This window comes from Mobula birostris, chromosome 8 (genome assembly GCF_030028105.1).
Source record: "Mobula birostris isolate sMobBir1 chromosome 8, sMobBir1.hap1, whole genome shotgun sequence".
Classification (NCBI taxonomy): Eukaryota; Metazoa; Chordata; class Chondrichthyes; order Myliobatiformes; family Myliobatidae; genus Mobula; species Mobula birostris.
The window spans coordinates 24,418,162-24,432,594 of record NC_092377.1 but is presented as its reverse complement, the minus strand read 5'-3'; the positions used below and the strand labels follow the sequence as shown (position 1 = coordinate 24,432,594).

Below are 14,433 nucleotides of genomic sequence, written 5' to 3'. Positions count from 1 at the left end.
CACCTGGTAGCCAATCTGAAGTTCTGGCAGTGAAAGAGTAGGAGAAGGTGGCCCAATCAGATCATTCATGCGGGCATTTGGGTTATGTGGAATTAGTTTGTAATGTCCTCCCTCACGCCGTAAGTCCAGACCAAAAATATCGGATAAGAAATCACTCTCCTCAGTGATAGCTCTCAGATCAGTCAGGTCTTCAGAGGGCAGGGTTGGCTGACGAACTTTCCCCTCCCTCTCTCCAACTTCACCCCGTACCTCATCATGTGTTGGATCGGGCATGTTCGCTAAAAGTTCTGTCACCTTAATTTTCTTGGCCCCCTCAACAAGACTTCCACCCAAGAAAGTGCTGTACATGATGCGGAAAAACCCACGGAAAACACTGAAGACAAAATGGGAAAACCCAATCAATAAACTCCAATAAAAGGATAACAGGGCCATGGCCATATCCTTCATTGTCATCTTTTTCATTTTCTTCAGCTGTTTTTTGAGGCTTTTGGTTGTCAGCAGCTTCATGAGGATCATCACATTGTACCTGAGAGCCATTAAGGCAGATCTAATTGTTGTAATGGAGAAAAAGCCCATTCTGGGGTCCTCTTCCTCTATTTTGTCCTTTAGAGCTTCTCCTTTACACACTGACCTTTCATTAGAATCTGACTCTGAGATCTGTGCAGCCAATTGCATTTCAAAGATGGTGTCTTCACAGAAATTGACGAAGAGTTCCATCTTTTCTTTCTCTCCTCCTTCATTTACAACATCAAAGATGAATTGCCTCTTGGACTCCTTTACTTGAGGCTTCTCCCACTGAGTCCGACTAGATTCACTGATCTCAAAGTAGACCCTCTCAATCCGTTTAGCACTTCCCATAATCTCTATACGGCCTAGAAATGGCTGGAAGTAGTTGAGAACACTCTCTGCCAACTCCAGGAAGGTCTGTAGCCGAGTATCATGGGGCATGTGCTCAGACAAGTTGGTAAGCAGTACGGCAACATTGAAGCCAATGTCCTTTGCAGGTTCATGAAACCTTTCAACAAACTCCTCATAATCCAGCATCTCATTCTCATCTGTCTCTGCACAAGAGAGCAGGAATTCGGTTTCTGACTGCGTATAGTGTTTGTGACTCTCCATGGCCTTCTGAAAGTCCCTCTTAGAGATCAGCCCTTTGCTATCGGGATCATATTCCTTGAATGCATCAGATGAGGTTAGATTCTTTAGCTTAAGGAACATGTCAAAGAATTTGAGAATCATTTCCACATTGCTCGAAGATTCAACCAACATGTCCACCATCTGTTTTCCAATTGTCCCGTTGACAACATTGCCTTAAATAAACAATATATGTGGAATTACATTTGGTCAATTAACTATTCTTCTCAAGCACATTAGACATTTACTTGTGCAATATTCATGACTTAGTTCATTTGGCCCAATCAGATTTTGTCCTTCCAGACAAACAAACATATTATAAACAGGGTAATCTTAACCACTGGAACCAAGCAAGAACAGGATGTAATGTACAATAAATAGAAATGTCAATTTTACTCTAAAACAATACAGTTGAGGGATTGACTTTCCAAATAGCTCGTCGTAATGATATTAGAAGTGTTTCAACAACTGCTGGCATAAATTGGTTTTTTAAGTACAAACCACAAACTACACTTAACACTCACAAAATAACTAGCAGGATATCGCACTGAGACTATAAATTGTTAGTTAAGTGATTTTCACTCTGCAACCAAGCGTACAAGATCTTTCAGCCTCAGTTTCATATGCTGTAATCAATAATAACTGTGGCCCATCACAGACCACAACATGCAGTTCACACCAGAGCTGCTGGTTGTGACATCAGCCATCTCAGTCCCTGCATAGTGGTATGGGGCCATCTGAAATATGGTTCTTGAGCAGGTCAGGAAATCATATGATAGGTGCCTTGACACGCAAGAGGGCATGTTGTACTCCCCTTTGTTTACGCTCACTTGCATCACAGCCTTGTATGCAGCTCTTCTGTGGCTGCAAATGGGAGGTCATTTTAGTGGTTCGATGCTCCACACAATGATCATTTCAGCAAAGACACGGCAGTTCCCAGATTTCTGTGCAACTCCACACAGGTTTTTGGTGCATGATTTGGGATGTCAATCTCCATACTTGCATTTACAATGTATGTATGGCCAATTTCATGGCTTTGTTTGCAGTGGAAAGTCAATACTAAATACAGCACACATTCGGTACACCAAAGAAGGATGAAATCTGATTACCGGGCACAGGTTGTTTCTAGTAGAAAACAAAATCTGATTTGAAAACAGAAAGGGCAATAAATGGCAAGCAAAAAGAGCAAGCTGAAACAAGGGTAGTCGTAAGAATACATCACAACCTCTTTTTTACATAATTAAGTCAAAGTTAATGGAATTTTATCAGACAGACCACCTTCTAACATTGAAAGCAGCATCACCACCATATCTTTTTGAAGATCCATTAGCTCCTTCAGTAGTTCAATCTGGCTGGAATCCTAAAATTATAAGAAGATACTTTAATAGATAATTTCATTATAATGAACTTCACTGAGTCAAAGACACTCTCAGAATAGAGACAGGCCCTTCAGCCCACCGAAACCTTGCAGGTCATCAACCATTCATTGATGTTATTCCTACATTAATTCGACTTTTTTTAAATTGCTTGCCACATTCTCATTAATTCCTCCCCACGTTTTACCACTCTACAACATAATAGGAGCAATTTACATTGGCCAATTGGCCAGCCAACCAGATAGACCATTGTTCTAAATTTATGTGACATTTTTTTCATTGTCAAGCTGTGAAAATTTTCTGGAAGGTGTTTGGTGATGAAGGATCCGTTCACAGTACAAGATTGTGAGGGGATTATTGCAGATAACTCTTCATATTTATCGCCTAGTAAAAAAATCAATAAAATATAGTCCCATGAATTTAAAAGGGTTGCAATGAAACTTAACTGTGTTATGCTTTTCCCAGTTAATATGTCTCTTGCTTTGGAAGGCCCCTTCTGCCTTTCAAAAGGAAGAGATGCCCTGAAGCTGGTGTGTATCTTCAACTTGGAATCTATTGTAACATCCTTGTTTGGTTCATCATTAACTAACCTGGGACAGCTTCATTTGCATGTGAGCAAAGACATGAAGAAAACCAACCACTGCATCCCACAGCCTGCTGTGTGCCAGACTCTGCTGATTACCAGTACACGGGCCCTGCACGACAATAAAAAATATTAATTTGAAATATTGGCGTCAAGAGATCATTTCAACTTGTTGCAGTGATAACTAAAAGTGACATGTTTAAAACATATATAAGTTTCAATTTTCACCTGTAAAAAGCATAGTCCAATCAATTACAGATTTGTTAAAGGCAAATCTAACGAATTAGATTTAACTTTTCATTGAGTTAACAGTGAAAGTTGATCAATGGTGTGCATTTGATGTTGATATGGACTTTTAGAAGTAAAGAACTTAGCAGGCTTAAACATGATAATGCTTCAGTGCTTCTTCACTCAAAGGATGGTTAAAGTGTGGAACAAGCTTCCAGAAATGCTGGATGCGGGTTTAACTGTAACATTTAAAAGATGTTTGGGAAGGTACATGGATGGGAGAGGTTTGGAGGAAAAGTGTCTGGGTCCAGGTGGATGGGACTAGGCTGAAAATCTGGTTGTCATGGACTAGTTGGGTCAAGTTTCTAAGAAGAGTAAATGCTGAAAGCACTTGTTGGTCAAGCTGCATCTGTAGATTTATACAGTTAATGTTCAAGACTGCAGACTCTTCAAACAAACTAGGAAAGAGTACAAACGCAACACACACAAAATGCTTGACAGGACTGGCAAAGGGTTTCAGCCTGAAACATCGACTGTACTTTTTTCCATAGACGCTGCCTAGCCTACTGAGTTCCTCCAGCATTTTGTGTGTGTTACTTGGATTTCCAGTATCTACAGATTTTCTCTTGTTTGTGAAGAGTGCAACTACAATCAAGAATCCAGTGTAGGGAATGAAATATCAATGATATGGGATCTGAGAAAAATAATCAAATTCATCAATCCATGGATGTCTACACATAAAAATACAGTAAAAGCTAATGCCTTAGTATAAAATACAATTAAAAAGGATGATTAATATTAGCCTTTGACTCATGAAGTCTGAAATGTAAATATGAGTGATGTGTCAACCGCACAGTATCCCACTGGTCAAATATCACTGAGCTTTCCAGGTATAGTAGCAAACACAACTCAGTGAAAGTATAACGGCCCTGGAAGGAGTGCAGTGGAGATTCATCAGAATCATACTGGAGCCTCGAAGGTGAAGATAGCTTGTCTAAACCTGGTTTAATTTTGGTTGTACTTTGAAGGTTAAGGAGTGAATCAGCTTGCACTTTTACATGGTAAATGGAACTTGAGATGATAGATACAAAAAAACATTTTCCCATATTTCACCAAAACATGGAAGCATAATTTTAAAACTGGAGTTGAATCAGGTCGAAGTGAAATCAGGGAAAATTTCTTTGAAAGTGTGGTATTGTAAGAGCCCACCCATGGATATTGGGTCGGAAGAAATCTTCAAATGTATAATTTTGTTAATTTAGATTATATTGAGATAGGGAACAAAATTGAATCCATAGATTGGGGACAGGTCAGTAGTATAAACATGTTCTAGAGAACCTATACTCTTCCCCTTTCTACGAGTTGCTTCAGTTTTAAAAATTATTACATAACTGAACTGCCAAACTCAAAAATAAACTTTATTTCCATCTTCCTGGAAAATTGATTGTCAAAGCTCGTTGACACTTCAGTATATACAGGATAATATGATGAATCCCACAGAGGTATTTCACTTCTCCATGAGATGCTTCTTATACTTATGTTTCGTAATTCTTATGAAGTAGGAAGCCATCCAGCCCATCGAGTCCATGCTACTAGCCCTCAGAGCAATGCAATATCATTCCCCCACCTCTTTTCCTGCAATTATTCTCTTTCACATCAACTCCACCGTTTCTTCAAGCACTCACATAAATTAGGGACAATTTACTATTACCAATTAACTAACATTTTCAATGTCTTTGGCACTTGTGAAGAAGGTAAAGCATTTGTACTCAGCCGACACAGTCACAAGGAGAACATTGAGACTCCACCCAGGCAGAACTCAAAACCAGGATCCATGAGGCAATGAATGTGCAGCTTATGCCTCTTCCTGTCACCTAACAAATAAATCTAATTTTTGCTAAGTACCAAGACTTTTCCTTGATCCTACCTGAATGTATTCTGTCAGTGTGTTGAACACCTGCTTCGCCACATTAATTGCCTTTGAGAAATTGCGCTGTCCTTGTTCATCAATGATGTCTTTTGCAGAATAAAACCAATAGAAGTCACTAATCGATTCCTGCATGAAAAGAAAGAAGAGTTGTGATTCTTACAGACACAAATTGCTAAATGCCAGAAAAGCTTCAGTAATTAAATGATTTGATGTTGATCCTTGGTGTGTTAAATTGGTTACCTATCTTGCCTTTTTCTTTTTACACATTTATAGAAATATGCAGCTCTGTCCATTTTACTTTCCTAAGTAAAGCTGCGTTTTAATAATTGCTCATCATAATCTATTAATAATAGAAATTGGAAGTATTCAAAATAACTCCGTTGGAATTATTTCATAAATAGCAAATGATCCACTTACTAACTACATTCTTGAAATGTATTGTAACCCTATAAAAGTTCTTGCTGCTAACTAATAACATTAAATATGCATAGCTGAGATTAAGATCTTATTCAACACACATAAAAGTTGCTGGTGAATGCAGCAGGCCAGGCAGCAATCTCTAGGAAGAGGTACAGTCGACATTTCAGGCCGAGACCCTTCGTCAGGACTAACTGAAAGGAGAGATAGTAAGAGATTTGAAAGTGGGAGGGGGAGTGGGAGATCTGAAATGATAGGAGAAAACAGGAGGGGGAGGGATGGAGCCAAGAGCTGGACAGTTAATTGGCAAAAGGGATATGAGAGGATCATGGGACAGGAGGCCTAGGGAGAAAGAAAAGGGGGAAGGGGAAGCCCAGAGGATGAGCAAGGGGTATAGCGAGAGGGACAGAGGGAGAAAAAGGAGAGAGAGGAAAAAGAATGTGTGTATATAAATAAATAACGGATGGGGTACGAGGGGGAGGTGGGGCATTAGTGAAGTTTGAGAAGTCAATGTTCATGCCATCAGGTTGGAGGCTACCCAGACAGAATATAAGGTGTTGTTATTGTCTCGCTGCACTGCAGTTTTTCTGTAACACTTCATTCTGTATTTTGTTTTTGTTTAAACTTGCACTACTTCAATGCACAATTGTAAAGAATGAGATGTATGGATGACATGCAAAACAAAACTTTGCACCAATGAACTGGTCTACCAATCTAATTAATCTGTGTTAGATTTTTACTCATCCCCAATATGTGTTGCAATAAAGTGTTAACGTATTTGAGAAATTCAGCTGCATCTCAAGGCAGCTAATAGTCTTGGACAGAAGCTGTGATCCAGAATTCAGTCATGCATTCTCTGTCTTACATTTTAATCTTCAGTTGTTTTATTTTTACACTTTGATACCCATTATGATCAATTAGTTGTTATCAAATTGCGGCTAACATCTTAACCTGAAAATATTTAATTCATTTACAGTATTTGCAAACTTAATATTTAATGTAATGGATAATTGGTAAAGTGTTCATGAGCTACCAGGGATAATAGCTAATTATGATATTGAGTCCACAAAGTACAATTACGAACATGCCAATCCACCACGTAGTAGTGTTGATTCTGAGTCCATTATCATTCCCAGTGCAAGGTTCACTCAGCTTATTTAAAGAGGGAAACAACTGCACTGGAAACAGATCTAAATAGATTGTTTCCTGCCTCAAAGGAGTTGTCTCAGGAGCAAAGATCAAGAGTGTTAGGTCTTTTCACCCAGATGTTTGGAAGAATGGTGTATGGTCTTGATCATGCCCTGTAGACCACCATGCCAACCATTAAGTGCCCATCTTTACTAATCCGATTTTCCAGCAATTGACCAGATCTGAAATAATTCATGAACTGAGCAAGATACTTCTGAAATTTTGCAACAGTACCTGCCTCCACGATCTCTCCTTATAAGTGTCAGGCAACACCTTTATGTGCTTACGGCAGGAACATTAATCTACTGTCTTCCCCTGTGTTGTTTCAATGGGACAAAACTAGAATGATTGGTTTCATTCACCACAAATGAATTTAAGCTGTGAACAGGTTTTAACCGAATGTCTGGAGATGATTACATTTTTGATCAATGCTCTAAGTACTTATGCTTAGCACCAGTAACTAATCCTCCACTGGCATTCCCAACCTCATACATAACAAGGACATGAATCCTTCTGCATATTTTCAATTCTTCTAATATTAATTATTGATTTATCACTATATAATTTCAACCTATGATCAGAGATTGTAAATAATTCATGACTAAACATAGATTTGAAACAAGGCAAATGCTATGATCTAGTGACTGCTTACAATATCCATACAAAATTGCTCATCGTCGGCCATTAATAATTAGATAGGGTTCCTGAATCCTGGCAGTGTGAAGGCAAGTAAAACAAGCAAAAAACTGTTGAAATACCGAAGGTAAAAAAAAGGGAACAAAGGGGCTTTTAAAGGTCCTTAGAAATTCTATTCTAATAATAATGTATAACCTATCAAATTATAGAGGTGATGAAAAAGTTCATCAAAAAGAGATGTCATCTAACGCTGGACACTGAATCATCAGGTGAAAAAGAGACACTCGATAATATGTTGTTTCTGTAAATGCAAAGCAGGTGGAAGGAAAACACAAGAGATTCTTCAGATGCTGGAAATCCAGACTAACACATACAAGATGCAGGAGGAACTCAGCATGTCAGGTTGCATCCATGCAAATGAACAAACAGTCGATGTTTCGGGCTGAGACCCTTCATCATGAGAGAGCAACATCAATAAAATATTTTTTTGAAGGCTACATTCAAGTTTACTGATGATGAAAGATTTGTGGTGCCAATGTAATAACTAGCAAGTGCACTTTGAGCAACAAGTCACCATCTCTCCAGACCATTCAGGCCTCATTACATTTAAACTTTTGAAGCCAGGGCATGGATATTCCTCAGGTGGAATCATAGAACACTGCTTTCCACCGGTCCTAATGGGCACCAGTTGAGTGGCTGTCCAGTTCCAGTTCTTAACTTCCAGCACTGGTCTGATGTCACTGGTGGCAGGTTTGAATGTGAGTCGGACCTGATCTACCTAATCCTGTGTTTAAAAACCATGATTTCAGGCTTACTGCTCACCAAGTTCACATCCAAGCTGAAACCTCAGGGTTCATTTGATAAAAAGATTAGTTTACAAATTGGTTCTAGCTCAACTCCAACTAAATAATGAGGATCACTTACAAACATAGTAGGCCATGAAAATCAAACTGCTGTTGAAATTGGATGATCTCAGAGTGAGGCAATACTTCGAGTATGTAGTCAAGCTCATCCTAACGTCTTGTAAATCTAATTGTGGTTCAGCCAAACAGAAGGCTCCTGACAGTCAAAGGCATCAAAGAGAACTTGAGAAACAAGTAAGTTTGTTTTGGAACAATTACAATGGTGCAGCTAATAGAACTGTTATCTCACAGTGCCAGACACCTGGGTTTCATCCTGACCTCAGTTGCTGGCTGTGCAAAGTTTTCACTACCTGTGACCATGTGGGGTTCCTTTGGGTGCTTGCTTGCTTCCCTGTCCCAAAAATGCATGGGTTGGGAGGTTAATTCATCACTGTCAATTGCTCTTCATATGCGGGTGAGTGATAGGATCTGGGGCAAAGAAGGAGCTGATAAGAATGTGGGGAGAGTGAAGAAAAGGAATTAATTTAGGATTGGGAAAAATGTGTGCTTGATGGTCAGCATGGACCCAATGTTGTATGACTATGAATTTTTCCACTGGGCCACTAGTGCTCTTCTGGGACAAGGCCATAATTTACTCAGATGCAAGAAACTGGAAATGCAACAAACAAAAACTGCTGCAGAAACCACAGAGAGGGAACAGGGAGAGAGGGTCTCATATTAAGTTGCTCCAATTTATCCAATTATCCCTATGACCATGAGCTTCCTGCTTCTTAAATGAATCATCTTGTATGTCGTTTAGTCGTACTGTCACCTCACCTGTCTTGAGTTGATTCATACAAGCCTCAGCAATCTCCGGTTGCAGCTTCATGACTTCACCCTCTGTCTTCTGCCCATCCAAAATGATATTTTACCATCACTTGTAGAGTTTCTCATAACATCTTCTCGAACATCAGTTCCCATCAAAATTAAATAAAAGTATTAATTTCTCACACACAGTACCTGAACTCTTAAGAGATAGTCCACCGTTGAAATGATGATATTGACTGTTGTGTTATTGCCTGTCTGGGTTCGCAGGTAATTCTGGAAATCTTCAGACAAAGAAATCAGAATTTTAAAAAATGAACAGCAATCCAAATTATTGTGCACTATTTCTGCATTAATGAACTATCAACCAAGAGATAATAGTATTTCACAGACTGTCTAAAAGCTGGAATGTTCAAGAAATGATATTTATTTGCATGCAGTTTTGCCAATTTTTTACATGGGGACTTGGGTTAGGGGACTTCCTAATTGTAAACAGTTGATGAGTTTTGAGTGAGAGAAGATCTCATTTATCATGGATTTGGTAAATTTTGCTACTTTTCCACAGTGAATGCCTTTGTGCTTCTATATATTGGAATGTGCTTTTTTTCTATTATGTAACAAGCTCTTGCTAGTAATGACTGAGTAGTCTGTGCTTTACGGCATAGTACCATTTCCTTGCGTTTCTGGTGATCTCAGATTTGTGCTAGTTCTATTTTATGTACATGATGGATTGTACTTTTATTTTCCTTGCACTCCCACAGTTTGATGTATGCAACTCCAAAATATGATGTTTGGAGTCTTGCACTGAAGTAGGTTAAATTAACTTTATTTTTTTTATGGGAGTCAGATGTTCACAGCACAGAAGGAGTTCACTGGGCCTTTGTGTCCATGCCAGCCAAAAAAAAGGCTTTTCATTGAAACCACAGTCTCAGTTCTTGGTCTAAAGTTCTGCAGGTTTCGGCTGTTTAAGTGTTTACCCAGGTACTTCTTTTGGTTCTAATTTTCTCTACACAGGCAAATACACTAGTTTTGAAATACTGACCTGGATGTTAACACCACAAGTTTGCACAGTCCCAATCTCAATGATTTTAGAAGGAAGTTCTTTTTAACTTTGTGTTATCACTCAAAGTGTGGAATTGAATTAAACGTAAGTACAACAATAGCTGTTTAAGGGTGGGGTAAATGTCATGTGCCATGTCCAAGAAACACGCAGAACCTCTGTTACACACCTGAGTTGTGACCTTCACAAAGCAGCTGGAGGAATCGAAAGAGATCGCACGTAAATTCATCATCCTGCATCACCTTCTCACCTACAAGACGTCAGTGAGAGCGAGATTGCAGTGTGTCAGTACCAGCAACCTGGCATGTGCATCTTACATCTAAAAACCTTGCATTTTTCTTGTTTGCTTACATACACATATCCTTCCGATATTCCCAATAGATGCTAATCATATCTACTGTTCTATCAGAAGCCCACACGGTGCACTTCACAGATAGAAAACAAGTGAAAAACAGCCACACACAGAATATGCCTACAAAAATGAAACCTGAAACAACTCAAAACAAAACACACAGAACTATTTTAGAAGTTGACATGGCTCTTGCCAGTAAAGACTGATCTTTCTAAATTTATATGTTTAAATTTGTGAGAGCTTTCTGTTTATAAGAACTAGAGTGGTAATGTGTAAGTGTACACTCTGTAGTCGTCCCTGAACAACACCAAGTTAAGTTAAAACACGTAGCTGACCCGCAAAGCTTCAATAGGTACAGTTCATTACAGTGGGGCTTCAATGGTTAATGAAGTTAGTCAATTAGTTGATTGATGCTGGGATTGGAAGAGTTTCAGGAATGGCAGTTCTGCAGATCTAAGTTCATTGGAATGAAGCTAATCAAAAGGAAGTCAAAAAGAATAGTCACATGGAACAAAACCCACAATAACAAGCTCCAAGTCTTTGGTGTTGAGTTATACTTTATGTTGTTTTCTTTCTCTCAGTACATTTTAGGTTCAGCATGGTGTGAAGCAAATTAAGTTTAAAATGAATTGTATGCTTTGTATAAAGAAACAGTTTTATCAAAACCTGGATACACTAGTAATTCTACACTATTTTCATCTTAAGCATTTTGTTGTATATATAGAAAGCCAAGGTGCTTGAATTTAGAATTAAAATAGACAGTAGTTAACAAAGGCAGTGGGAGAACATGGGCATTAGCAGGAATGAAGGATAAGTCTGTCTCTGAAGCAAAACTTGAAAACATTAGAAAGGAAAGAAAAACACATTAGAAATAAATAAATAATACAATATTTTGGGAAGACACTCAGAACAATCTTCAAGATTCAAGTGTAAATTGTTTCAGCTGCATTGTTACAATTCTGATGAAATGTCACGGAACTGAAATGTTAACTCTCTCCCCACAGATGCTGTCTGACCTGTTGAGTAATTCCAGCAACCTCTGTTTTTATTTCCTTACTTCCAGAATATGTTTTCTTAACCAAATATTATAGGATGATGGAATATTGTTTATAATTAATTAGTTAAACCTATTTGCTCTATTCCAGTGAGCTCAACATCTGCCACATGGAGTTGGAGAGGCAAGACAAGTAGTAGGTTGTCAGGGGCATAGAGGGCAAAACTGTGCAGCCCGCGCTGCCTGGCTGCAAATCTGCTGTTGTGCAATTAATTGAAGAGTAGCCATCCACCTTTGCAAATACCTGGTGAAAAACTTCTAAATATGATAGGTGAGAGGGTAGACATTATAAGCTAGAGTTTGCTGGCTTTTGCAAATATTTCTGACTATAACTGCCAGCATTCATCTGTTTTCAGTGCATATGCATGTTTCAGTGGAAAGCTTTATGTCAGTGAATCACCTCTGAGAACCTGAGTGAGCTGAACCCCTTTGAGGACCTGAGACACTGGAGGCATCAATGGAGACAGTACAGGTAAAATTTTAGGACTCACAAGTTACTACACTAAAAATATTCAATTTTCAAATCTTTCCCTGGTATATTATGAGATCAAGAGAGACTCATTACCTCTCTTGGTATGACTTTGAACCTTATTGTCTACCTGCACTGCGCTTTCTCTTTAGCTGTTACACATTATTGGTTTTGTTAATTTTTTTTATCATTTTCATAAGTTTTATATCTCAGAGACATCCAAAGCCTACTAGACACGAGTGACAATTTCTACAGTTGACAAAGCACAGCACCCAACTTTGGAACTCTGGAACTCTGTCACTGTTCGGGCCATGCTACTGGACTCCAGCATGTGGAAGCCAACAAAGTCGTGCCTCCACATCCAGTCGAGTTAAGGACAAGCGAGCAATCTGTGGCCAAGATCTGGAGCAATGTGTGCATATATGTGCATATATGTCATGAAAATAAAGCTGGAATGTCCTAAAGAATAGTTTCCAGAATGTACTCCCTTGATAAGAGGAATTATTCAAAGTGAACACTTACAGTCTCCACCTGTTAACGGAGCTGAGGAGTTAATATAATTGCAGGGCTTGTCCAAGCTCAGTTTTAAACACTGAAACTAGTCATTAGAACCAATAATATATCAAATTGTTGCTCTGAACCATGCCAACATTTCTAAAATATGAAGACCACTGACAACAAGTCATGGCTGATGGAAAAAAAGCTAATGCTAAAATGGCTTTATGACTTCACATGGGGCTTTTTTTAGGTGTGTACTACAGATGGAGTACAGTGAGTGAACGACATCACAGAGAAACAAAAAAAACAAAAGATTATTTTGATGTGAATTTAATTACTGAAATGTCCTGGCTGAAAGAGCATACTGGATCCAGAAATACAGACATTCTGAGAGCTGTAACTTCTAACCAACAGAGCAAAAGAGAATAAAGATTAAAACTGGAATTGTAATTTCCACTGAGTCTTTCCAAACTCACTCTCTAGCACGAGAGTGGCAGAAACTCTACACCAAAACACTTACAAGGACTATAAGGGGTAACCAGGAGATGTAACAAGAAATACTTTCTGCTTGAGAATTGAGCGAGAATGTTGATAGGTTTAACCTCTCATGCACGTGATATTGCAGTGATTAGCAACTGTCAAAGTGAGCAAAATTACAATGATACAATATTCCAAATACACCTATATCGGGTGAAGACAGAGTTTGCCTTCTGCCATAAGTTTATGCAAAGTCATTGAGTATTTACAAAGAAAACCACCATATCGATACCAGTCAAAAATGCCGACCCTGAAGAATCACACTTTTTGGCATTTAGAACATAGCACAGTACAAATCCCTTCTTAGCTCACCATGTTGTGGCGACCTTTTAACCTACTCTAAAATCAACCTAGCCATTCCCTTGCACATAGCCCACCATTTTCCCCTCATCCATGTGCATTTTGAAGAGTCTCATATATGTTCCTAATGTATCTTCCTCTACTATCTCCACTGGCAGCACATTCCACGCACCTATCACTTTCTGTGCAAAATCATACCTCTGACATCCCTCACCCCCATACTTTCAATTGATCACCTTAAAATTATGCCCCTTTGCATTAGCAGTTTCGGCCCTGGGAAAAAGTCTCTGGCCACCCACTCTATCCATGCCTCTCATCATCTTGTTCATCTCCATCAAGCCACTTTCTCATCCTCCTTTGCTCCAAAGTGAACAGATTTACAGCCTTAACTCACTCAGCCTATCAAAGGTGACATGATCCACAGCCCTACAGACCCAAGTTCAAGTAGAATTTTAGGTGTTGAAGCTTTCTGCCTTTTCCACCCTTTCAAGTAAAAGTATTTACCCACATTCCTTTCACCAATTTCTTTGATGCCTTGTTTTTTTTGCTTCTTCACAATTTTATCCACTCAACTAAGATTTCCCTGACTCTCTCTTCTATTCAAAAGAACACAAGCTTTTCCAGTCATCTCCTACAGCTCCAATTTTGCCAGTTCTGGCAACATCCTTAAATCTTCCCTCTGCTCTCTCCAGTGCAATCATATCTTTCCTGCATTGAGGTAACCATAACTATACATATTGGCCTAACTAATATCGTATGCAGTTCCCTGCTCTGGTGTTGAAAAACTAGTAGAGGACTTTAGGACCTGTTTTGTAATTCTCGGCTCTTTTTAGTTTTGGAAAAATGTAATTTTTTTTCTGCTGCCAGTAGCTCTTGAGACCGCTCAAGCAAAGCAACATCTCACGAGAGTAACTTCAAGCTGAAGTAACTTCAGACTCATGTAATCAGTCAATACTGAAGTTTCTCGCAGAGGCATTGATCACTGACACTTTAATTGTGAGTAA

General features: G+C 38.9%; 1 protein-coding gene across 1 annotated transcript in view; it reads right to left on the bottom strand.

The window, feature by feature from the left end:
• Positions 1 to 14,433, bottom strand: part of ryr2a (ryanodine receptor 2a (cardiac)) — a 785,545-nt gene that overhangs the window by 92,498 nt on the left and 678,614 nt on the right. Inside the window, exons 83-88 of the mRNA XM_072264911.1 lie at positions 10,389 to 10,469; positions 9,355 to 9,443; positions 5,249 to 5,377; positions 3,101 to 3,205; positions 2,413 to 2,494; positions 4 to 1,310 (exon numbers count right to left, since the gene is read on the bottom strand). Of these exons, the coding sequence (XP_072121012.1) occupies positions 4 to 1,310; positions 2,413 to 2,494; positions 3,101 to 3,205; positions 5,249 to 5,377; positions 9,355 to 9,443; positions 10,389 to 10,469 (1,793 nt within the window). The remainder of the gene's footprint in view (positions 1 to 3; positions 1,311 to 2,412; positions 2,495 to 3,100; positions 3,206 to 5,248; positions 5,378 to 9,354; positions 9,444 to 10,388; positions 10,470 to 14,433) is intronic.